General features: G+C 32.8%; 2 protein-coding genes, 1 non-coding gene and 2 pseudogenes across 5 annotated transcripts; all 5 read right to left on the reverse strand.

Annotated features, from left to right (window-relative positions):
• Nucleotides 1-759: 759 nt before the first annotated feature.
• Nucleotides 760-1,249, reverse strand: LOC148269048 (non-specific lipid-transfer protein 2-like). Its single transcript, XM_088211004.1, has one exon. The coding sequence runs from the start codon at nucleotides 1,200-1,202 to the stop codon at nucleotides 909-911; it is 294 nt and encodes a 97-aa protein (XP_088067130.1). The 5' UTR covers nucleotides 1,203-1,249; the 3' UTR covers nucleotides 760-908.
• A 1,443-nt stretch (nucleotides 1,250-2,692) lies between these two features.
• LOC148269049 (non-specific lipid-transfer protein 2 pseudogene) lies at nucleotides 2,693-3,149 on the reverse strand (annotated as a pseudogene). Its single transcript, XR_015816229.1, has one exon. The product of XR_015816229.1 is annotated as a non-specific lipid-transfer protein 2 pseudogene (transcript).
• A 332-nt stretch (nucleotides 3,150-3,481) lies between these two features.
• TRNAV-CAC (transfer RNA valine (anticodon CAC)) lies at nucleotides 3,482-3,555 on the reverse strand. The gene has a single exon. It is a non-coding gene; the product is annotated as a tRNA-Val (tRNA).
• A 902-nt stretch (nucleotides 3,556-4,457) lies between these two features.
• PMM (phosphomannomutase) lies at nucleotides 4,458-8,432 on the reverse strand. 2 transcript variants are annotated; one of them, XM_088210921.1, is made up of 12 exons: nucleotides 8,028-8,432; nucleotides 7,122-7,195; nucleotides 6,980-7,024; nucleotides 6,840-6,906; nucleotides 6,514-6,590; nucleotides 5,964-5,999; nucleotides 5,674-5,729; nucleotides 5,462-5,561; nucleotides 5,257-5,352; nucleotides 5,004-5,093; nucleotides 4,865-4,916; nucleotides 4,458-4,729 (listed from the first exon to the last, which is right to left on the reverse strand). In XM_088210921.1, the coding sequence occupies exons 2-12, from the start codon at nucleotides 7,188-7,190 to the stop codon at nucleotides 4,671-4,673; spliced, it is 747 nt and encodes a 248-aa protein (XP_088067047.1). In that variant the 5' UTR covers nucleotides 7,191-7,195; nucleotides 8,028-8,432; the 3' UTR covers nucleotides 4,458-4,670. The 2 variants fall into 2 exon arrangements, with proteins under 2 accessions (XP_088067047.1, XP_088067081.1); XM_088210955.1 differs by lacking the exon at nucleotides 7,122-7,195 and having other exon boundaries at nucleotides 6,980-7,084; nucleotides 8,028-8,167.
• A 1,859-nt stretch (nucleotides 8,433-10,291) lies between these two features.
• On the reverse strand, nucleotides 10,292-10,588 carry LOC148269050 (non-specific lipid-transfer protein 2 pseudogene; annotated as a pseudogene).
• Nucleotides 10,589-25,275: the final 14,687 nt, after the last annotated feature.

The following is a 25,275-nucleotide window of genomic DNA, read 5'->3' on the forward strand; positions in this document are numbered from 1 at the left end:
TTAGGTCAATTTTCCAAATCAAAACTATCACTTCAACAATAAAGAGGCAATCTCCGAACTAAGTTGTTTTAATACGTTATTTGTATATTTAAAATTTATTTTAATTAAAAAATTATAAAATCAAAGTTACGTAAAGTTCAAATAATATACTGAATATGTTAGATCGATTGGATTACATATTTGTTTATTCAATTCGAAGTAAATGATGTTCGAATGAAATAAATTCTCCCAAGAGCGAAGAAAAGCCGTGCGTCATGCCCATCTCCGTTCCTCTTTTATGGGTTTTAGACCTCGATTCAATCGTGCCAATGAAAACATTATGTCATTCTGAGTGTTATATGAATTTAATGTATTACAAAATTTACAAACAACATTTTCTCATTTTCACTACCAACAATAATGCGATTTGGTAATAAAAACTTTTGTGTTAATTTAAAATTCATGAGCCGAACATGATTGAGAATGTAGAGATTGTTATTTTATGAACATATTATGAGTTAACGATAATCGATTTGTAATACTTAATTCAGTAAAACCGATGACTCGTCTCGGTAGTGTAAGTATATAATGTGTAAATTGAATTTAATTTTAACGAGTTTATTATATTTATAGATGAATATATTTCTTTAATTATGATAGTCGGAATAGGTTAAACTCATACTCACCTTTTCTTATCATAAAAAAATTATTCACTGGTTTTTTTTGTTTCCAAATATGGAAAGTATGAAACTTTGAAAGAAGAAGAAGAAGAAGAAGAAAGCAGAGTAAATATTGAATTATTACTTATTATTTATAATCTCCGGGAGTGGAAACACTCTGATTAGTCAAACGGTAGATAGTTCAACATTTTATTTAACAATACCAGCAGCTCCCTCATTTTGCATGGCGGAACTGGACGTAACCTTGATTCAACACTTTGGTGGGTAAGGAACGCCGCAGGCTGCCGCGACGTTCTTCGCATTGGGCGTGTTGATGTACTTCCTCAGATTGGGATCATTCAAGTAGGTGCAGAAACAAGGGGTCTGCTCCTTCAGCTTGCTGCAGCAATCGCCAGACGGCGCCACACCAGACTGCAGAGCCGCCGAGCACGGGCTTAACTCAGTCGGGTTGCAGGTCGCTGCCTCCGCCGTCGGCGGCTCAACCAGAAACATCAGCAGCGTCGCCATGAACCCGACTGCAAGAACTACTGATACGTTCTTCATTGTTTTTTGCTTCGAGGGGGGAGGGGAGGGGAGTGGAGTGAGAAAACAACAATGGGAGTGATGGAGAGAGAGTGGTGCCGGTACGTATTTATAGAGGGGGGTGAAGGGGAATATTTTATTTTTAAAATTAAAATGATACAATAGATATGGTATGAAAAATTTATAGTATGATGAGAACTTTGGATTTCAATAGTTAAATTAATATTTTAATACTGTAAATAATAGTCACGAATAACTTATTTGATAATTAAAAATAAAAAAAATTCTAAAATTTATAGTAGAATACGAGATCTTATACATGAATGTTATTTTTTTACAAAAATATAAAAAAACGAGATTGATTCAGAGTCAAATATATTTTAGTACGAACGAATTAGATATTATACAAAATAACAAGAATATACTAAGTTTTTATAGATGATTTGAGAATACTTTTTTTTAAAAAAATTTTAATTTATATGTAATCTTGATGATACTAATTTTAAGTACTTTCGAATTATTTATAATATAATACAAATTATTGGTAGCTGTTTGTTTCTGCATGTCGAGTTTTAGATAGTTTTCGACGATCTTCAATTCACATAGAATGTCGGGCACCGCAATAATCTTTTAGTTGCATGTTTGTTTATCTAGGAAGATTACTGCACCAATGTACATGCTATCTTTATATGTGAAATCAAGAACTTGTTTTGGTAGAATTGACATGTCTGCTGACTAGTTATCGAATGTTGGTTTCTTTTTACAGTTGGGTTTCCATCAACATGTTCGGATATTTGATGATCTCTAACAGTTTCTCACGGATAATTTAAAGTACTTAAAAAAATTCTAAGTACTTTAAATTTTATTACTTCTTAGCCATCTATTCTACCACCCTAAAAAGTAACAAATGCCAAACTATTTACTCTATATGCATAAACATTATTGACTTCATGAATAAAACCTATTGCTGTTGTCCTTTTCCTTTACCCATCTAATCCTCCCCCTCCACCTGAAAATGTGTAAACATTTGACTTCCAAAACTTCTGATTTTTGTCTCTCAAACTTCTCCAATCCCTCTCCTCATCTGGTTTCACTTTGATGATTACCTTGAGAACCCCAAAAAGGCTTAGGAGATCAGTTAATGTATACTCTCTGTTAAAGCCAACTGGATGATGATGATCTGAAATTACATTGCTGATGGTAAGTTATAGTTAACCTCATCACTAACTATGAATCGATCCGATCTACTAAATGATATCTGAAACTACATTCTACGTTCTTCCAATCTGATTCAGATCGTTGTCCATTCCTAACTTTTGTTTCTGTTAAAAAATATGCATATTTAACACGATAATTAAGAAACTCAGGCATCATCCTCCATGTCTGACGTTAAGTTCGTTATCTGGGTATGTACTGTAGAAACTATGAACAACTTTTTCTGATATTCCCCTGTTAAATTCTGTTCGTCTTCTTCACAATATAGAAAGGAAAAAGGAAAAAGGAAAGCAGGGTAAACTTTAAATTATTACTATTATTCAAACTCTCTTCGAGTGAAAACAGTCTGATTAGTCAAACAGTAAACAATGCAACATTTTATTTTTGGCAGCACCCTCGTTTTTCCACGGCGGAACAGGAAGAAGTAACTTAATTCAACACCTTGGCGGGTAAGAAACACGACAGGCGGCGGCAACTTTCCTGGCATTAGGCGTGTTGATATACTGTCTCAGCCTGGGGTCTTTAAAGTAGGTGCAGAAGCAAGGGGTCTGCTCTCTCAGCTTGCTGCAACAAATGCCTGACGGCGGTCCACCAGATCCTAGAGCCGCTGCACACGGACTTAACTCCGTTGGGTTGCAGTTGACTGCCTCCGCCGACGGCGGTTCAGTCAGAAAAATGAGCAGAGCCACCACCAGCACGGCTGCGAAAACTACTGAGAGCTTCATTGTTTTTGGTGGGGTGAGGAGAGGAGTGGAGGGATAAATTTATAGATGGGGAGAAGGAGAGAGTGGTTGGTATTGAGCGGCGTGGGGTCCGCGCACCGCGGTTTGCCCGGTCTGTGGTGGGTCCCGGGTCCCATTTTTTCTTTTGGTTCACGAATTCCGGTGGGAGAAACACGTCTCACGCACGTGTCGGCAAAATAGACAAAAACAATGGAAATGTGTCTGAGCTCGGGTTCGAACCGGGGATCTCTATGTGTGAGACTAGCGTGATAACCAACTACACCACCTAGACATATTCCGTCAGAAATACGTCACTCAAATCCTCCCAATATACATAAAAAAAAAGCAAAAACAAAGAAAAAATGTCTGAGCCCGGGTTCGAACCGGGGACCTCTAGTGTGTGAGACTAGCGTGATAACCAACTACACCACCCAAACGACTTGTTCTGCTGCAACTTAATACAAAGATAAGTTAATAATTTTGTTAAAAATTCCAAAAAAATAATAATAAAATTTAAGTGAATAAATCTTTATTATAATTTTTTTTTTTTTTTTGTCTTTTTTCTTTTTAATTCAAGAAATTTTTTCATCCACTGAAAAAAGAAATCAAAATTTCCAAGAAAGTGACAAGGATGGCAAATATGGGTGACACAATTTGACTCAAAAAGTCAAAAATTGTAGTACAAATTTGACTAAAGAGACTCTAATAGGCTGCTTCTTCTGCAATTGGACTTCATACTCATAATTTTTTTGGATTCATATTATATATTGAAGTGTTCAGACGTGTAAGTGATGGGGAGATGCTGACATTTAGATGAAGAAAATATGGGAGGATGATGGGGAAAGGAAACGAAATAAGTGTCAAAATTGTTGTATGCCATCACTCACTGTCATTTATATGCTGAGGAATAAAGGAAAATATTCGGTGCCCTCATATATATATATATATATGTGTGTGTGTGTGTGTGTGTGTGTGTGCGTGCGTGTGTGTATGTATATCCTAACCCATGAACAAAACCATGGTTCTTTCCTGTGTGGCCTTCACTTGGAAGATATGGTGATTTACTCTTTTACTAATCTTGAACTTGGCTGAAGACTCTTATGACTATATATACATACCACCCTCCCACATCCAGATATTACTTCAGCGCATATAAACTATTCAAGTTCATACATCATCCTACCATTCAATATTGGGCGATAATCGAAGTTATTATTATCCCTTTCGTTTTCGCTTCTTCCACACTTTCTTTAGTTCAAAACTCAAAGATTGCCTCCGATCTATCAATCCGAGTTAAAAACAATTAGCTAGAAACAAAAACATTCACAAGATTATACCGTGTCGGAACAAAGAAAACTCGATTTTAGTCTAATTGGATGTGGTACAACTGTATTATTTCAAACATAGACAAAAAGTTTGTTCAATAATTTTGCGTATCTGCAAATACATCCTTGAGTAGGAATTCCTGTTCTACACATTCACTTTCAGGTACTTGAAAAATGTATCTCCAATGAATAATATAATAATTCACAGCAAAAGTGTTCAAGACATCTCATGGGTTTGCCAAGAACAGAGCTTTGCACTGCTGCATTGTATCTTCAGGACTCGTAACTGCAAAAAATAATAACCGTTGCAACAATTTTATGATGAAATAAGTCTGGTGTAAAATATCTAAAAGCTATTGAAAATATAAATTTACTATGGCATATACAAAAGGCCTATAGCTAATTCAAAAGTAAAACTGACCTGTGTGGCCTACAGTTCTTTCTGATTCGTAAATTTCATGATCATTCCCTCCCTGCTCAAGCAAAATGCCCATTTTTCCAATCAATCCCGGTATAGAATGCGAAATTAGTTAATACCAAAAGGTGATGCGAGAGCTGACCTTGTAAGTTTTGTCACCAAAAAAGTGGATTTCAGAAAAATCATCAAGGTATCTCAAGCAGTATGTCTTGTCCCAACCTTGTGGGAAAACCTGTTACAGATATCATCCAACAAGAGAACTCAATGATAATACTTCCACTTGGTATCACTCTCTCTCACAAGCTCGTGTACATACGAAAACAGTAGATAGCTTTATATTTAAATGGACCAAGAACATAAAGATCTCAAATGTACAAGCACATAATATCACTCACATCAAAGCTTATTTGTCCTCCAATTGAAAATGTCAGGTTAAGGTGGGCAAACTTCTCCCGGAGCACAGCCACCATTTTTGGGCGTACGTTGTGAACCTGAAAGCACATTTTGTATATGAGGTTACCATTAAACTAAATCAAACGTGACTACAGTAGAAAAAGATAAATTACCAACAATCTTTTTGCTAGAAGACAACTTTCCTACCTTGTCGTACTTTTCAAATTCATCCCTTTCTTCTTGGCTGCAGTTCCTCCCAATTGGTGAGACATTGATCATCCCACTTCGGAATTCTATAAATGTTCCCCTAGTAAAATAAATGGTGATAGACGGTTTTATTCAGCTCGAGTGATAAACAGGAAAAGAGAGTAGGAGTTCACTTCCATGAAAGTCGATGTGCTTGCCACCAGTGTAATTACCTTTTTATTGGGATATCCAAGTCAGCAATATAATGAAGCGTAAAGTTTATAAATTCCTGTACAATCATATCAAGTATGTAACAAAAATAAATAAAATCCATATGCTAGTTAAGCTAGACATGCATGTAGATGTGAAGTCATTTGAGCGAAACCACCCTCATAATTGTTTCTATGGTATAAAAACACATCAAGCATGCTACTGGTGGACATCTTCCTTATCTTCCCAACAACATGTTGTTCGGCGCCTTGTCTTATTTAAGAGATCAAATATGATAAAGAAGAATCCTTACCTTGAGCTTTTCCTCTCCAAGAAATGACTTCAAGCTCTGGAAAAAGGAGATACAAAACCATCAGAGGAGACTGGATAAAGGAAGGAGAAGATAGAAAGCTCTGGAAGTAAACTACAAAGAATAAAATGTTACCAAGATTCCAAGATATAATTGTATTATGCTCAACATTCTTGATTCTTAACTCATTAAATTACTAAATAGTTTGTCCCTAACTGTTTGTTAATTGTAACCCCAGAATAGCTTCTTTCTTTTAGAAAATTGCAACATTCTGTCCACCAAAAATGAGCAAAAAGATGGCTTTTACCCTGCCTCCATATCAGCGAAGTTAACGAAATATATCTTCAAATACTACATAAAAGAGTACTATTTATGCTTTTTGTTCCTAGAAGAAGTAATTTAGGTAGGATAGAGAACATAAGCATCTACCAGATTAGAGCAGATCAGGCAGTCACTTAAGATCCCCAGCGAAAGATATTCATAACATACTGGGAGCAGTGGAACATAAACTCAAAACCTAGCTAAAACTTTTCAATTTACATTATCAATGTACCTGAGTACCAATGAGTTTCCCATCTTTATGAGCAACAAGACCATTCTCAGAAAACACGTAATCATAGTCCTTAATGACTGCATAACAAAGAAATATAGAGTTAATCATGAAGCTATTCAGGATTCACAGACTAAGATTCTTTTCAGAAAGAAATATTTTTCTGTAGCAACAATTTTTCTGATAAGAAATAAAACCAGAAAATTTTGCTGCTGATTCATACGAGGAATTAGCTGCAAAGGTCAAGACCATATAAACCCAATAGGACATTCTCAGTATTAGTCTACTTATTGACTGCAAAGACAAATAAAGTTGTACTTATGGAAAACCTGTTTTCCCAAGCTGCTCAGATATCTTGCTAAGGTCAGATCCACCCACAACCCCAACTGTAACAACCTGAAATTTAGTAAATCCTTCATCACATTTTAAGGGGAGACATCTCTAAGAAGACACGTCGATTATCACTTACCTGCTGCAGGTCCCGCATGAAATCTAACATTTGTATAGATGCCACCTTATATTTGATTGGACCAAAAAAACATGTCAACAGAAGTCACATGAATTCATGAATAGCCTGCTTAGTAATAATGTACACCAGAGTTAACAGATACCTTTCTTGGTGCTGTGAGAGTTCCATCAACATCAAACAAAGCAATCAGACCAGGTTTCCTCACGGCCATTGAAGCTAATTAAATGAATTGCGTCAACCAAAAAATATGAAGAAGAGAAAAAGGATTCTCTTGAATTTCAAACATACATTTATCATCTCGAAAGGAGTATAACATGAAAGAGGAAAAAGAAAATAACTATGCCTGTCCTTTTTCCTCTTGAAAAAGAAAATACTCTTCCGAGAAAGGGATAATGAAAGAGAAAATTATAAGAATTTGGATAAATTTTCAGTGAATGAATATGAGGGGAAAATGACAAGAATTTGAATAAAAAAAAAGTTTATTTACTATGAAAAATACAACATTTTCAGGGACATAGCACTAAAGTTTTTGGGTTTCTCAGTCTTAGACTACATTCAGCTCCTGCATTTCATGTACTACTGTAAGTGTGGATGGGAACTCACTAAATTGGGTAATGATAATGAAGATTCTCATCTTCAAACATCCATTATCTTCTTATTTTGGAGGAGTTGCCCAGTGAAAAACATTCCATTTGGTAAAAAGGAGCATGTTTACATGTAAATTGCAAGCATTTGACTTCAAGGATATTCCATTATTGGATTTATCTCTGGTTTACCATTCATGGAATAAATATGTGATTCCCTACGAAATCTAAACCAGTTCTAATCCAACACACACATCTCAACCATCACCACCCGAAAACCAGAAAGAACGATTGTAAATCAAGAACCCACAATGAGAAATACTCAAACATCTTCTCTTCATTAGCTACGAAGACATCAAGACAGAACAATTGAATACATTTATGATAGGCAGAAAGTCCAATCCTCATAGATCCACCAGGCTTAAACTTATTGAAACATATGAGAGAGAGCATAATAGAATTACCAAGTCGATTGCTATGATACCCGGAGAAAACAAAGCAATCGCTGCAGACGAGTGGAGCCGACCGGCAGTGACCGGGAGATTTGCGATTTTTGAAGATGAAGTATAGGCGCAAGCGAAGATGCGGAGACAGAGGGTATCAAGAAAAAATGATAAAAGTGTGGTGAGGAGTGGAAGAGAAGGAGATTGAGGAAACGAAACAGAGAAAGAACGAGGAAGCTGTAGTTTCAAGTGACGGTGAAGAAAGGTAGAAGATGGGGAGACTAAGATTTGATGATAACGTGGATTCCTGGTGCTGCCATTTAAAAAAAAAAAAAATCAAAACCCAAGAAGTAAAATCTACGAAACCAGGAACCACTTCACCCGCTATCTGTGCAGAACAAATGGATCTGCAACATGGAGGATGATGGGCTTTCATGAGCTTTTCTTGAGGTCATTTTTATCCTATTTTTATTTTTATTTTTAAATTTTAAATTTTAATTTCTATTTAGTGTGAATTATTTATTTTTTATTATTTTGGGAGAAAATTTTAATTTTAATGTATAAAAATTTGTCCAAAAAAATTCTGAAAATTAAAGTTTCAAAATTTGGAAATCTAATTTATACTTTTTTACCCATATAATAATATGAAATTTTTATGTAATAAAAATTAATATATCAAGTGTGAAAATTATTTAAAATAATAAAATTTTTAAAATATATATATTTTAATTTCAAACCAAATTTTACATTATATCAATTTTCATCATATTACAATAAAATTTAGATATTTCTATAATAAAAATAAATAAATATAATAAGAAAATTATAATATAAGTATATTTTAGTAACAAATTTGAAATATCAATTAACAATATTATGAATGTAGTAATATATTAATTAAATACAATATTCGAATATTATATTTATTTACACCTAATTCTAATACACCAATTACTATTCATAGTCAATATTTTAGAAATTGAAGTTTCAATTTGATCAATTTTCAAAGGAAAAATCTTTGGGAATCAATTAAAGAATTATTTGTCCATTTTTTGATGACTTTATATATTGAAATAGTTAATTATATGAAATGATTAGGGCACTAATTAAAATTAACTAAAATTTGATTTAATTATTATCATAATAATTGTATGTAATTATTTAAAACGAAAATATAATGTACACATTAGAGTGTATAAAAGATAATTTTCTATTATATTGTCGAGACTTATATTATCAATCCTAATTGTTTGGATAAATTATACATCTTAATTATATTATTGAGACTTATTATATTTTATGAAGGATAAATAGTTACATTATTTTTTAAATTATAAAAAAAAAAATTTATGTTTCGATATAATTATCACAAGTATAAAATATATTTTTCACCCAGATATATTATAATTTTTGGGATAAATTTAACTAAAGAGATCCCGTTTAGATTTTATTGAATCACGATCAGTCAATAATATATTTATAAAGTGACAAATTCTATTTTTTGGTAGGTTAAAATTTATAAATTTTAAATGAAGTACAAATACATTAACTTACTAAAATACGTTTTGAAAGTCTAATTATATCTTAATTATGAACCGACGTAGAACCATTATTAGATTTTTGTCCTATTTTTACTTTTCATAAATGACTAGTCTTACTTTGACAAATTATGCACATATTAATACAAATATACATATATAATATAAGAGATGTGACATACTCCTAACATTTTATATTGACATTATATATATGACCTCCATGTGTGATGTAATACAATTTTACATTGAAATTCTTATGTTCATGCATTCAATAAGTCATAAAATCCAATTAAAATTTAAAACAACCACACTTAAATTTCTAGGATGAAAAATAACCAGATCGTTAAAAAGTTGATGGGAGAAAAAGAAGAACTAAGAAAAGAGAGAACAAATAAAAGCCCACAAACAAAGAAAATCATACAAGAAAGGAGATGTATTTTATGTATGTATGTATATATATATATATATATATATATATATAGAAACAACTACATGCACACAGTATATGAGTACAAACTCATTCATTATCGTTATTCATACATGAACAATACATATTACTCACATCAGGACTAGTGAATACTCGAGGGACAACGTATCATCCTTTCAACTTTCTTACCAGTGAATACTTAAAAGGCGATATATATATTTTTTGTGTATATGTATCACCGTTTAATTTTATTTCACATTATTACGACGTGCGGATGTAATCAAATACGAGTAAGTAAGAAACTGGTCGTGTAACGTGGCTCAACACTTGGGAAAAGGAAGGCCGCAGCTGGCGGCAACCTGGCGAGCACGGCCTGTGTACGGCTTCAGTCTTGGGTCACTTAAGTACCCACAGATGCAAGGGCTCTGCGCCTTCAGTTTGCTGCAGCAGGCACTGCTAGGCGCCGAACCGGACCTCAACGCCTCCGCACACGGCTGCAACTCCGTCGGGTTGCAGGTTGCATCCTCCGCAAGATTCCTAGCCATTGATACCCTCATCATCGTCACCACTACCAACGCCACCAAGCAAACTGCTGCAAAAGATGATACCCTCTTCATTTTCTTTCTTGTATGTGTTGAAGCTGATTAAGCTGGTGAGTGAGAGATGGTTAGGGATTGAGTTGCAGCATGGAATTTATAGGCGAGATGGAAAGGATGGCATTAATGACGGGTTGGTGGGTAGTACATGGGTGTAGTTATTGGATTTTCGATTTTTCTTCCATCAGGCCTATCAGAGAAAACATGTGGCATGAACGTGTCAGAAAATCTGTGAATCAGAGAAACAATAAATAGAAAATGTACAAAGTGTCTAATGTCACGTTCGAACCCGGGCCCTCTGCCATTTTGAATGTAATATCCGAACCCAGAATTTAGTTCGAGATTAATTTTAAAATTAAAAAATATATAAAAATCTAATTTTGAAATTAATAAAATTTAATTTAATGTGGAATTATGAAAAATACAGGTTGAAGATGAAATTAAAAATAATTTTGAAAAAAAAATGAAAATTTGGGTTCGGATGGTTTTTTTGAAAGAAAAATCAGAAACTGATGGGTCAGAACGTAATTAAAGAAAATTGTGCTATGTAGGACCGCCCAGTTAGCAGTCTCGGCAAATCAGAGCGTGCTGCGTGGCAAGACACGCTGATTCAGTTCCATGGAGGAGGCCACGTTAGTGATCCGTGTGCCCCACGATCGGACAGCCCGGAAGTGTTCCCACGTGCGTGGACGGTCCGGATCTATTCCCTCTTTAGGCGCGGTCGGACAATCGAGATTAAACGAGATGAATAGTTCAGATTCGTTCCCTCTTTAAATGAGATCAGACAGTCAACATCAAATTGTGATGAACAGTTCAGATTCGTTTTTTTTTAAAATGCGATTGGAAGATCAAGATCAAATGCGATGAACGGTTCAGATTAACGCAAGACGGGTATAAATATTTCGCATTACACCGAACCCAAACCCTAGTCGTCAGCCTCTCGCTAGAGAAAAAGAATCAGCCACCGGAGAAGGGAGGCGACCGCTGCCTGCTGTCGCACTGGAGCCACCTACGACTGCCAAAAAAAATAAAAATTCCCCATTGGCTCGAAATTTAATTCCGAGTACCCCCACGATCAAATTGGAGCAAAAAGAATGGTGGGTGAGCGAAAAACTGCGGGCAAAGCCCGACAGAGCCACCACGGGCAAAACCCGAACCTCCTCCGATGAGCCCCTTCCCGTTTTCCATTTCGTACGATTTTTTCACTATTGTGTTCACTGTTCTATTTTCTATAGGTTGACCGAAGAAAAATGCCTAGCCGCGAAGATGAGCCAGCGAAGCCCCCGCACCGAAAAATTCCACAATTGGTAAGTTTCTATTTTTTGACTTTTTTCACCAATCGAGACCCCCTAACGTGTTTTCTTGCAGAGATGGGTATAAAACTGGCCAAAATTAGCAAAAATTGGCCAAAAACTGCTAGGTCGAGGCAAATCACCGTCGCAGGCGATAATGTCATCGCCGAAGCACGGCGGTGGTGCCCTGCTGGAATTCTGAAAGTGACTGAAAAAGATTTTTAACACCGATTTTGGGTTTTTTAGAGTATTTTTAGGTATGTGAAGTATGTTTTAATCTCCGCAGAAAAATTTAAAAAACCCGGTGATCGACAATAGGTGCAATAGAAAGTTTGATATTTCGGATACCGATTCGAATAAAAATCTCTCATTTTATTTTCTGTTATAGAATTAAAGCTTAATAATCAGTAATATGGTATTTTGTGTAATTTAAAAAACTTTGAGAATAATTACATTTTACTAATGGAGCCGGAACCGATTAGTCATTTATTTGTTATCATGTGTAATTGATTGTTGAATTTACAAATTTAAATACATAATGATATACTGAAATGGTTAAATAATTCAACTGTGCTTCTTTGATATATATATATTATTTGTCGTGCGTGATTTACGGTTGATTTATGAAATTGAAAATTAATATACAAACAGAAAATTATTTGATCATGTGAATTAATGAATGACAGTCTTACTGGATATCATGAGAGATGGTAGATGGACCGAGTACATAGGAAACCCTACCGTAAACGTTGCCTCATACCGGATGGGGTATTGAGGAATGGTATTTTTGGCGCTAATACTGGATGGGGTATGAGGACAACCCGATTCACCCTCATACTGGACAGGATATTGAGAGATGGTATTTTTGGTGTTCATACCAAACAAGGTATGAGAACGGTCGGTGAGTTGATAATGTTGAATATTGGTTCACACATAATGGGACATCCTTATGGGCCCCCAATGATACCAGTAGGCAAATAAAAAGGGGGAAGTGGTTGTTATTGCTCACCTGAAGATGAGATTAAAATGTTATTTGAATTATTATTTTTAAAGGTCGATTTTGAAAATCTCGTAATGGTAAATATATGCAATAAATGGTTCTCCTTATGATAAATGAATTTACTTAAATCAAGAGTTCCATTGGTTGTTTTATGATTTTTACCAACCTTCAGTTTCTGTATCGGTGAGTAGTGTGATATTCTTACTGGGCTAGTATAGCTCACCATTTTATTAAATATTTCAGATCAATAGGACCAAAATCCAAATCCTGATCAACAAGAAGGTTGTGAATAGTTCACCACTAGGACTCCCTTTAAAAGCTAGTGAATGTCGTCTTAGAATGCTCAACATACTGTCTTTTATTTATTTCTTTAATTTTTGTTTATTCTTTTCGAATGATCATTTCCGTAACCCTATTGAACATTTTAAATTATTGTGTAAGGAATGTAAACCCTAAACTCTATTATTTCGCTTCCGCACTTAATTTATGACTTTATTTCCTTTTAAGTTCCGGACCTTTACATTGAAAGTAAAAATACGATAAATAATTCAATAAACTCATTGAATTAATTATTTTTTCAAATATAAATATCTACACAGTACTTAAAAATGTGTTTATTATATTTAATTATAAAGAGTAGAAGTTGGGTGAGTTTGCTTGATGATCAAATTTTAGGACATTGACAAAAGAAATTGAGGCATTGTACTCGATTATCAAATATTTTCTCTAGTCTTTTATTCATTAATTTGTTAGATATATATGAAAATAATTATATGCAAACAATGTGAACCATTTGTCTATATTTAATCATTATACATATAATACTAAAAGAATCATATATATTGTTAATTTTTATTGATGTTGAGATATCAACTCATAATATAACTTAATTTTATTTCCAACAGCTATTACGTAATAATAGCAGTAGCATTTAAATCTTGTACATATACGCTTGACTTCTAAATATTATTTGTATTATTTTTTTACCTAACACATAGGGTGAGGAACACCACACTCGGCGATAACGTTTTCTAGATCAGCAATAAACTTTTTCGATTCTGGATCTTTTATGAGGGTACATAGACAATCTTTCCAAAGTTTCAATTGCTTCAATACATCACAACATTGAGCGCTTGGCGGTTGACCACACGGGAGTAACTCATTCGGAGAACAAGTTTGCACTTGTGCTACACTAGGCACTTCGTTCATCATCATTACTAGCATTACCATTGAGACTGCTAAAAGAAGTGATGGCCTCTTCATTTCTTCTTAATTTTCCTTTTCGTAACAAAACTAGAGAATATTGCAAGCTATGATTTTGATTTTTTGACTACAACTACAAAGTTGAATGATTTACAACCAATTCTCGAGACCTATTTATAGTTGAATGCCAAGTAAAATACGAGAAAAGCATATCTCCTAATTAATCATACATGCTTAACTAGAAAAATAAGAATCTACCCATTTAAAAAAATAATACTAATTTAATGTAGATACGATTGCGTATCTTGAACTAAGGAATATTTATTGCCAGTTGTGTTGGAATATTATAGTACATGGAAATATATATTTAAAGAACATCTCTTGATTTAAATTTTTATATAAGAAAATGTGTGAATCCCCCATGATTTTATTCATGATCTTGTGAATTATATATAATTGATTCAATATTCATATTTGGAGAGAGAAAAATATTAATATCTAAATTAATTTTTATTTTCTTTTTGTATACTAATAATTAATTACTTAGTATAACTTAAATTATCATGCTAGTAATAATTTGAAAATATATATTATTTAAACAATTTAAGTGATAAAATATTAATTGTTAAATGGGTTAAGGGAGGATTTGGCCTACAATAAATGGTTGAGGGAGAATCATCACCACTATTCCGAGTTAAATATAAATGATACAAAATCCAAAATATATTTTATGTCCTATTAACTTTTGAATTAATGAATGTGAATTTTCATTTATGCTAAACATAGTCTAAAATAGTAACACTATATCTATATAGCTTTTGGATAAGTATATATCAACATGTCTTTTTACAACAAAAAAATTCTATAATTGTCTTTATATTAGGGTGCACATTTGGTATCACTTTCCTTTTTAGAGATGCTCGATAAAAACAGACATTAAAAAATATTAGGATCCCTGAATTATTCTGTCTCTGTCATTATTTTTAGATCACTATCTAAGTGTGAAAAGAGAAAATATAAAGTATGAATTTATCATTTGTCCTAATTTGATAGTTATTTATATTGTATTATGATCGGTGCATGTATATCACCTAATTAATCAATATATGATTTTATTATAAAAAAATTTATGATTAGTTAAATTTTTATATAGACTATATTTAATCTAATGTATAAAAAATGAAAGTTCAAAATCATTGAAAGATTAAATTATTAGTGATTAATAAACCAATAACATACACACTATCTCAAGTTCAAGATCTAACTAGAAAAATTAAGAGATAAAATTTAGACATGATAGGTTGTGAACATCAATCTAAATTTTGAAAATAAAATACAATAATAAAAAATTAATTCAATAAACTTATTGAATTTATTTTTCTCCTAATATAAATATGTACATAGTACTTAAAAATATGGGTTTACCACATCTAACTATAAAGAGTAGAAGTCGAGTGAGTTTATTTAATGACCAAACTGTAGGGCGTTCGCATAAGAAACTGAGGCACTATACTCAATTATAAAACATTCTTTGAAGTCTTTTATTCATTAATTTGTTAGATCAATATGAAAATAATTATACGCAAACAATATAATCTATTTGTCTATATTTAATCATCATATATACATATAGTACTAAAAGAGTTATGTATAGATTATTAATTTTTATTAATATTGAAATATCAACTCACGATATAACTGAATTTTATTTGAAACTACTATAATAGCATACAAGTCTCATACATATGTATGGCTTATAAATCTCTTTTGTGCCATTCTTTAACCTAACAATGAGGAAAAGGAATACCACATGCGGCAAGAGCTTTTTTTGCTAAAGGAAGATACTGTTTGTATTCCGGATTTTTCAAGAAGGTACAAAGACAATCCTTCATTTCTTTTAGTGCATTACAACATTCTATGCTTGGTGGTTGACCCGAGATGACTGGTGCACATGGGAGTAACTTAACCGGATCACAAGCTACCGCCTCTGCTACAATAGGCGCTTCTCTCATCACCATTAATAGCATCACCATAAAGGCTGCTATAAGAAGTGATGAGCTCTTCATTTTTTCTCTATGTCCTTTATGTAACAAAACTAGAGAATATTGCAAGCTACGATTTTGGTTTTTGACTATAACCACAAATTTATAGATGAGATAGGAAGTCAAAAATGTTCTTTTGAGATATCTTCTTTTTTCTAAGAAGATTTTTTTTTTAAAACAAAAAAGAGAATAAGCAATCTTTGTTTGTTTGAGGATATTATTTTATGATTACAACAATGATTTCTTTTGACCATATCTAAGAAAAAAGTTACTTTTATATAATTCATTTAAAAAGTAACTTTATAGAAATAATAAAAATTAACTTTAGTATGGGAGTTATTTTATTTTATTTTTTATGAATAAGATTGAATATTTATAAACTAAGACTTAAAGAATGTTTTATCATCTTATTTTATAAGATCTTACATGTTGTATTTTTAAATTGATGCATTTTTTAAAATAAGCTTCTAAGTTGTTTGGATAACATGAATTAGTAAATATTATTTATTTATTTATTTATGTGTTTGATAAATAAATAATAATATAAATTATGTATCCTATCAAAATGATTAGAAGTACGATTTCGATGTTTTCGATAAATGTAAAATGTTAATATAGTTTTTTTTTTAATTACAAATTCGTTAATAATTTATGTTTGTTTACACAAATTAACATAAAATAAGAGGAAAATATTAATATCTAAATTAAATTTTATTTTCTTATTGTGTACTAATATAATACCACTTAAATTACCATGTTAGTAATAATTTGAAAATACATATTACTTAAATAATTTAAATGGTAAAATATTAATTGTTAAATAGTTAAAATTTTATATATTATTAAGGAGTAATTCAAGATTTTATTTGGTTGATAACAAAAATTTTAGTAAATTATTAAAATATAAGGTATTTTTAAAAATATGATACAAGAACGTTTATATTTGTCTTTTTTTTTGTATAATTGTTATTAATTTTTTTTTAAATAATTTGTACCGAAATATATCTTTCTTTATATTTATACAAATATGACATATCGTGTAAAGATCCAAAACCTTAAAGAAAATGAATTTATAATTTAAATACGGAAGCGAATAATAATGTTAGGGTTTATATTTCTTACACAATAAATTGAATTGTCCAATAGAACTATGAGATTGTCCTTTCTACGTGGTTCATAAAAGACAAACGGTAATTAAAGAAAAATGAATAAATAAGTATCCTAAGGTAACCTTCACTAGCACTTGAAAGGAGTTCGAGATGTGAACTATTTACAACCCTCTTACAGATAAGGATCTAGATCTTGGTCTTCTTGATCTCAAATAGTTAATGAAATGGTGAGCTGTACTAGCCTAATAAGAATATCACACTAATCACTGATACAGAAAATAAAAAATTGGTAAAAATAAGAAAACAACTAATGGAGCAATTGCTTTAAGTAAATACATTTAATTTTAAAACTTTTTATTTGATACTTACCGTTACGGTTTTTTTCCAAAATCAATTTATGAAGACAATTAATCAAATGACATTTCAATTTCATGCATAGGATCAGTAATTCTTCCTTTTTAACCTACTTATTAGGACCCTTAAGGGTCCATAGGGATATCCCTCTACTCATAAATCCAATATCAAGATTTGACAATTAACCCGAACGTCCCCATATCCCGTTCAGTAATTGGCACTAAAAGCATCATCACCTCGATACTCCGTCCGGTATAAGGGTAAACCATATCTCCAAAACTCTTTCAGTATGGGACTTATCAGCCCCGTTCGACTGAGTTAATGTACACGGTAGAGTTCTCTATGTACCGAGTCCGTCTATTATTTCTCATGATGCCCAATAAGCTTTCATTTATTTAGATTCTCATCATCCAAACAACCACTAAAGCATACTAACATCTCAGTTCATATTCACAGATTAATTCAAATGACACTTAAACAAGCGATATAGTTTAGTATAGCCAAATAACCAAATAACTGAAAAGATCATAAAAACCATCAATTCAATTACGCATAATATAATAGTAAGTAAATACGGGCTGTACAAGAAAATAAATAGGGAATCAAGACAAATGTTAACTAACGGGTTCTGACTCCACTAGTGACTTGTAATATTTTTAGGATTCTTCTAATTTTTTCACAAAACAACAATTATCGATTATTAATCCTCAATTTACCGTAATCAAGAATAAGGTGAGAGATCCTTATCCAAATTGGTGTTTTGAAATATCGTGATATCTATTACGCCTTCTAACGGGTCCCGATTTTTTAAATTTTTCATGTGAAAATCTAAATACTCGTCACGTACTTAAAAGTACCCCAAAAATCCAAAATCAGTGTTGAAAATCCCTTTCTGGCCCATTTTAAGATTCTGGTGCAATACCTAGGCCCGAAAAGCAGCCTGAGATAAATTTTTCTTATGAAATTATTTAATTAAAATGATTAATTAATTTATTTAGGTTTTATTTTATTAAAATTTTGAGAAAAAATAAATTAGGAACGAGATTGAAAATAATTTTGGGGAAAAAAGATGAAAATTTGAGTTCGATGGGTGTTTTAGAAGAAAAATTTAAAATAGGGGGTCAAAGTGCAAAAAAAAAATTTGATCATATGGTACGACCCAATCAGGAGCCCCGATGAACTGGAGCACACTATACGACCCAATCAGGAGCCCCGATGAACTGGAGCACACTATGTGTCAAAACACACTAACGTCGGCGGCACGCGGGAGGCGACATGGGCGATCCACGTGCCCAGCGATCCGACGGTCCAGGTTCGATTCTGCGCGCACGAACGGCTCAGATTCGTTCTCTTCTTAGGCACGATCAGACGGACGAGATCATTCGTGATGAATAACCTAAATTCATTTCCTACTTAGGCGCAATTGGAAGGACGAGATCAATCGTGATGAACGGTCCAAATCGATGCATAATGAGTATAAATACCTTGCATCGTAGGGAAACCCAAACCCTAACCACCAGCTCCCGCTGGAGAAGAAGAACCAGATGCAGGAGAAGAAGGCTGATCGTCGACCGTCGTTGCACTAGAACCATCACCGATCACCAAAAAAAGTAAATTTTTTCATACCCGCTTGGAATTTAATTTCGATCATCCTTGTGGCCATATCGGAGCAAGAAGGATGATGGGTGAGCCAAAAACTGCTGACAAAGTCCGATGGAGTCGCCGCGGCCAAAACTAAAAAATTTCTCCAATGAGCCCTTTCTCGCTTTTCGTTTCACGCGATTTTTTGATCATTGTGTTCATTGTCATTTTCTGTGCATGTTAGCTGAAGAAAGAGCCCCAACCATAAAGGAGAACCAATGGAGCTGCCACACCCAAAGACCCTCGCCAGTAGGTTTGATTTTTTATGATTTTTCGGCCAACCAAGATCCCCTAACGTATTGTTCTGCAGGGATGCATGTAAAATCGACCAAGGCAAGGCGAACTCCCACCGTGGGCGGCGGAGCCGGCGCTGTGCTAGAACCCCAAAATTGGTCGAAAAGAGTTTTGGATACTGATTTTTTATTTTTGAAATATTTTTAGGTACGTGATGAGTTTTTTGGATTCCGTAAAAAAAATTTAAAAAATTCAGTATCCGTTAGAAGCGTAGTAGACAGCACAACATCTCGAAATACCGATTCAGGTAAGAATCCCTCATCCTATTCTCTGTTACAGTAAATTGAGGCTTATCGATGTATAATTTTATATTTTTGTAAAAAGTTAAAAAACTCTAAAAATAGTTAAATGTCACTAATAGAGGCAGAACTGGTTAGTTCATAATTATCTTGATTTCCTATTTATTTTCATGTATTGTCCTACTTACTTGTTATCGTATTATATATGTTCTTAATTTATTGTTTTAATGGTTTTATCAATTTATCTAGTTTATTCAGTTATCTAGTTATTCGATCTTTTATTGTGATAAGTTATATTGTCTACATAAATATCATCTAATTGATCTGTAAATATAATATGAGATATTGATATGCGTTTGTTGGTTGTTTTGCTTAATGATAATCTTTATGTGAAAGACTTACTAGGTACCCAGAGAAAGGGCAGACGAGCCTGGTACATAAGGAACCCTACCATGAACGTCACCTTAGTCGGATGGAGCTTAGAAGTTCCATACCTGAAAGGTTTGGGAGATATGGTTTACCCTTATACTGGATGGGATATCGAGGCGATAGAATATTTGACACCCATTATCGGATGAGATATGGAGATGGTCGGTTAATTGTTAAAATTAGATATTTAGTTCACGAGTAAGGGGACATCCTTTTGGACTCCCAAGGGTACCAGTAAGTAAGTAAGAAAGGAAAATTATTGTCTTTTATTCTCTTATGTGTGAAAATGATAAACGGTATGGATATAGGTCTTCATAAGTTATTTTTAAAAAAAATTCGTAACGATAAGTATCAAACAAACATCTTCAAGTTAAATGTATTTAATTAAAGTAAGAGATCCATTAGTTGTTTTTCTGATTTTTTTCAATATTCAGTTTTTTGTATCTGTGATTAGTGTGATATTCTTACTGGGATAGTGTAGCTCATCATTTCATTAACCTTTTCAAATCAAGAAGACCAAGATCCAGATCCCGATCAGCAAGAGAGTTGTGAGTAGTTCTACTCGAACTCCCTTCAAGTGCTAGTGAAGGTTGTCGTAAGATGCTTATTTATTCGTTTTTCTTTAATTACTGTTTATCTTTCATAATGAACATTTTATATCCCTATTAGACATTCTAAATTATTGTGTAAGGAATGTAATCCTAACTTTATTATTTGCTTCTGCATTTAAATTGTAAATTCATTTCCTTTAAGATTTTGGACTTTTACATATGGCACGGCGGTGTCGATGTGTTTTGACGCCGACTCCACTACCCACGGAAGTGTTTTACCTTGGCCTGGCCGGTTTTACACGTATCCCTGCGGAAAAACATGTTAGAGGGTCTCGATTGGCCAGAAATCACAAGAAACCGAACCTACCGGCGGGGAGTCTCTAGGTGCGGTGGCTTCACCAGTTCTCCTTCGCGGTTGGGGTTTCTTCTTCGACTAACCTACACAGAAAAAAATGATGAACATAATAATTGAAAAATTGTATGAAACGGGAAACGGGAAGGGGCTCATTGGAGGGGTCTTAAGGTTTCGGCCGCGGCGGCTTCACCGGACTTTGTTCGCAGTTTCTGGCTCACCAATCGTCCCTTTTGCTCCGATATGACCACAGGGAGGCTCAGAATCAAATTACGAGCGTGTATGGGAGAATTTTACCTTTTTTAGCAGTCAACGGTGGCTTCGGTGCGACGATGGCTAGGGGTCAGTCTCCTTCTCCGATGGCTGGTCCTTCTTTTCCGGCGAGGGTAGGTGTGGCTAGGGCCAAGGTTTCCCTGTGATGCGATCAATCTGGGTCGTCTATCCGCATCGACATGAAACGAGGAGAGTCGTTCGATTGTTGCTTGTTTAGGCTGATTGTGTTTGTGAATTTGGACCATTCATCGTGATTGATCTCGTTCGTCCAATCGCGCCTAATGAGGGAATGCATCTGAGCTGTTCACGCGCGCGAGATTGAATCTGGGTCGTCGGATAGTTGAGCATGCGGATTGCGTGCGTGGCCTCTTGCGTGACGTCGATGTTAGCGTGTTTGGTCATGCACCGTACTCTGGTTCACCGTGACTACTGACTGAGCCGTTCTACATTGCCGAATTTCTCCTTTTTATATTTTGACCCCTTATTTCTAATTTTTATTTTAAAAACACGCATCGAACTCAAAATTTCACCCATCTTCCCTCAAATTGCTTTAAATTTCATCCATAACCTATTTTTTTTCAAATAATTTAATAAAATTAGATTAAAATAATATTTTTTTAATTATATATGTATATTTTATAAGTTAGAAGATTTATCTCATGCAAATTCCGAGTCAGAGTATTACATATCGTAATATTATATGTTAAAAAATTAATTTTGACAATATCTTTTCTGTTTTTAAGACATTATATTATGCGTTGAACAACTTTAGTACCAAATGCTGCAATTACACCAATGATAAAACACATTACTTTAAATTAAATATGATTACGGATACAACTGAAATAACCCATAAAAGTTATTTTTAATTAAAATCTTTAAATATATAATATTTAAGATCCGCAATAGTCTCCGAACGAACTGGGCGATTTTAATAAGTTATGAATATATTTTTTTATCTCTAGATTATATTTATTGTATTATGATTGATATATGTGTATCACATTATTAATAAATTTATGAATTTACTCAAAAAAATCAACATCTAACTAGAAATACCGGGTTAGGAAATTAAGATACCTCATATGATGAACATCAATCTAAACTAATAGTTTATTACAAAAGTTTTCTCCCGTCTTTCATCTACTAGTTTGTTAGATCTAAGTTGATTATTACTACGCTTAAAGGCCAAGAGAAATAATATTTACATAAAAATAGTTATATGAAGATAATATGCGCCCATTCTTATATTATATATTATTAATTTTTATAAATTTTAAGACATCGATTCACATTACAAATATTTATTTTTATTTTATTTCAAACTACTATTATGTAGTCCTTAGCATAGTAGTTTGGTAGTAGCATAGAATTCTCGGATAGAGAATCAACATTGAGGAGGATAAGGAAGACCACAACCTCTGAGAATATTTTTTGCATAAGGAAGGTATTGTCCGAACGCCGGATTAGTTATGATCAAACATACACAGTCTCTAAGCCCAGCAGCTCCGCTGCAGCATACAGGGCTTGGTGGTAGACCGACAAGGACGGATGCACACGCGAGTATGTTAATTCCGTTACAAACTAGTGCATTACTACGACCATCACAGCACGCGATTAGCATCAGTACCGCCATCACAAAGACAACAAGAAATGATGACCTCTTCATCTTTTCCTTATTTTCTTTATGTAACAAGATGAGAGAATTTTGCAAGCAATGGTTTTGGTTATTGGCTACGACTCCAAATTTATAGATGAGATCGGAAATCGAGTATTTTTTTTTTCCTCTTACGAAGATTATTTGAAAGAAACACGCGTCAAAAAATTATTTGGATTTATTAAAGAAGATAGCAAAAATTATAGCTTACAAAGAATTCAATTGGAATTAAAAAGTAATTTAAATTTCCATCAAAATCAATAAAAAAATGTAGAATAGTATTTAGAATTTCTTAAGGCTATTGTATATAGTGCATAAAAATTCTTTCATATATTTTAAATTTAAATATATTTATATATTTTAATTATTTATATGTTTTAATTATTACTGAAAAGACGATTTTGTGATGGAGAGTAAAATGATGGACTGATTAATGAGAAATGGTATCAGTCACAATTGCGTGACAAAAACATGTTACTAAAATTAAATAAAGCAATAAATATATTTTCTTTTATGAATATGATGTAATAAATCACATTATATTTTTTATATGAATTAAAAATTATGTTAAGATTTTTTTAAAAAAAATCTTTTACGAAAAAAAAATTTAACAATCGTAAAATATTTTAATCTAAATATATCATGATTTGTTAAAACATAAGTAGTTATTATCACCCAATTACATTAGTAATAATTTTGGTAATTTTTTTTTAAAAATTTCTTTTTCGATGTACGACTTTCTAATACTAAAAGTATATATTTTAAATAGTTCAATTAATTATGTAAAACTCGGTTTTCTGACACTGTTTTTGTATTATTGTCTTTAAAAGTATAATCTTATAAGTATTTATATAAATATGACATAATAGAATATGATAACGTAAAAAACCGATTTTTTTTTTCCTTTTGGAGACTACATGTTTCCCCGTTGAGTATCAAATGTTGCAATCACATATAATATGCAACTAAATGTGTATATATACACACACATGTATATATATATATAGTATGTATCTAAAGCCCTTTTTACATCACTTCCCTTCAATTATAACAAATTGCAAGCAAGCTGGGAGAATCACCCTCACCCTCCCTATTACTAGTTCTTTGAAATTTGAAATTGTGTAATATAAAAAATGTGATTAAATAAATAATGTCCATTATATAATAAAAATAAATAAACTCACTTTATTAGGCAATATGGGTAGATAAATAACTTGTTTGTATAATTTATTTAAAAATTTTATATTTAGTTCTTGAAATAAAATTTAAGTGAGTTCAGATGTTAGAGTGTATTACTTGAGGGTTAAAAGAGAAAAGTAAACTATGAATTTACCGTATTTATTCCATTCTGAATTTTATTTGTATTGTGTTATGATTAGTGTATATGTATAATGTAATTATTAATGTATGAATTTATTAAAAAAATAGGAAATTGAACAAACTGAGGATCAAAATGATAAATTAGACTTCGTACATATTTATGAGGATTCATTTAGGGTGATTCGTCTAGGGTCCGGGGAGTTTAGACAAATTCATTATATCGATGAGTGGTGTATAATGAACTTTGGTCTTTGAGGAAGAAGCAGAGACAGAAAAGGGAAGTAGATGGAGGGTTGCATGGAGAGAGAAGAAGGCTTGGAAAATAAGATTTAGGTTCTGTTTATTTTGGTTTTGCATGTGCATGTGTGTGTGTGTGTATATATATATGTATATACATTATTTGATCCAGACTGAGGGGGAACTAGATTTTTCATGACTTGTACTAACTCATTCTTTCAAGTTTGCTTTGACAAATTCTAATAAGGTAATTGAAGGGAATGTACTGAAAGCAAATTTTGGGATATTAGTTGGGTGTTGTAACGACCCGTGAACTTGAAAGAAAATAAATTATGAATTGAATGCAGAAGCGAAACAATAAATTAGGGTTTACATTCCTTACACAATAATTCAGGATACCCAATATGGCTATGAGAATGACCCCTTTAAAAGAACAACTAATAATTAAAGAAATAAATAAAAAGTAAACAAACTAAACGTCCTACTCGCGACCCTCTTGTGGATCGGGGTATGGATCTTGGTTCTCTTGATCTGAAATGATTAATGAAGGAGTGAGCTACACTAGCCCAGTAAGAATATCACGCTATTCACCAACACAGAAATAAAGGTTGGTAAAAATCATAAAAACAACTAATAAAGCTTTTAATTTAAGTAAAATTCGTTTATCATAGATAAAATCATTTACCGCATACTTACCGTAGTGAGATTTTCAAAA

This window comes from Carica papaya, chromosome 1 (genome assembly GCF_054855325.1).
Source record: "Carica papaya isolate Zhongbai chromosome 1, ASM5485532v1, whole genome shotgun sequence".
In the NCBI taxonomy this organism is placed as follows: Eukaryota; Viridiplantae; Streptophyta; class Magnoliopsida; order Brassicales; family Caricaceae; genus Carica; species Carica papaya.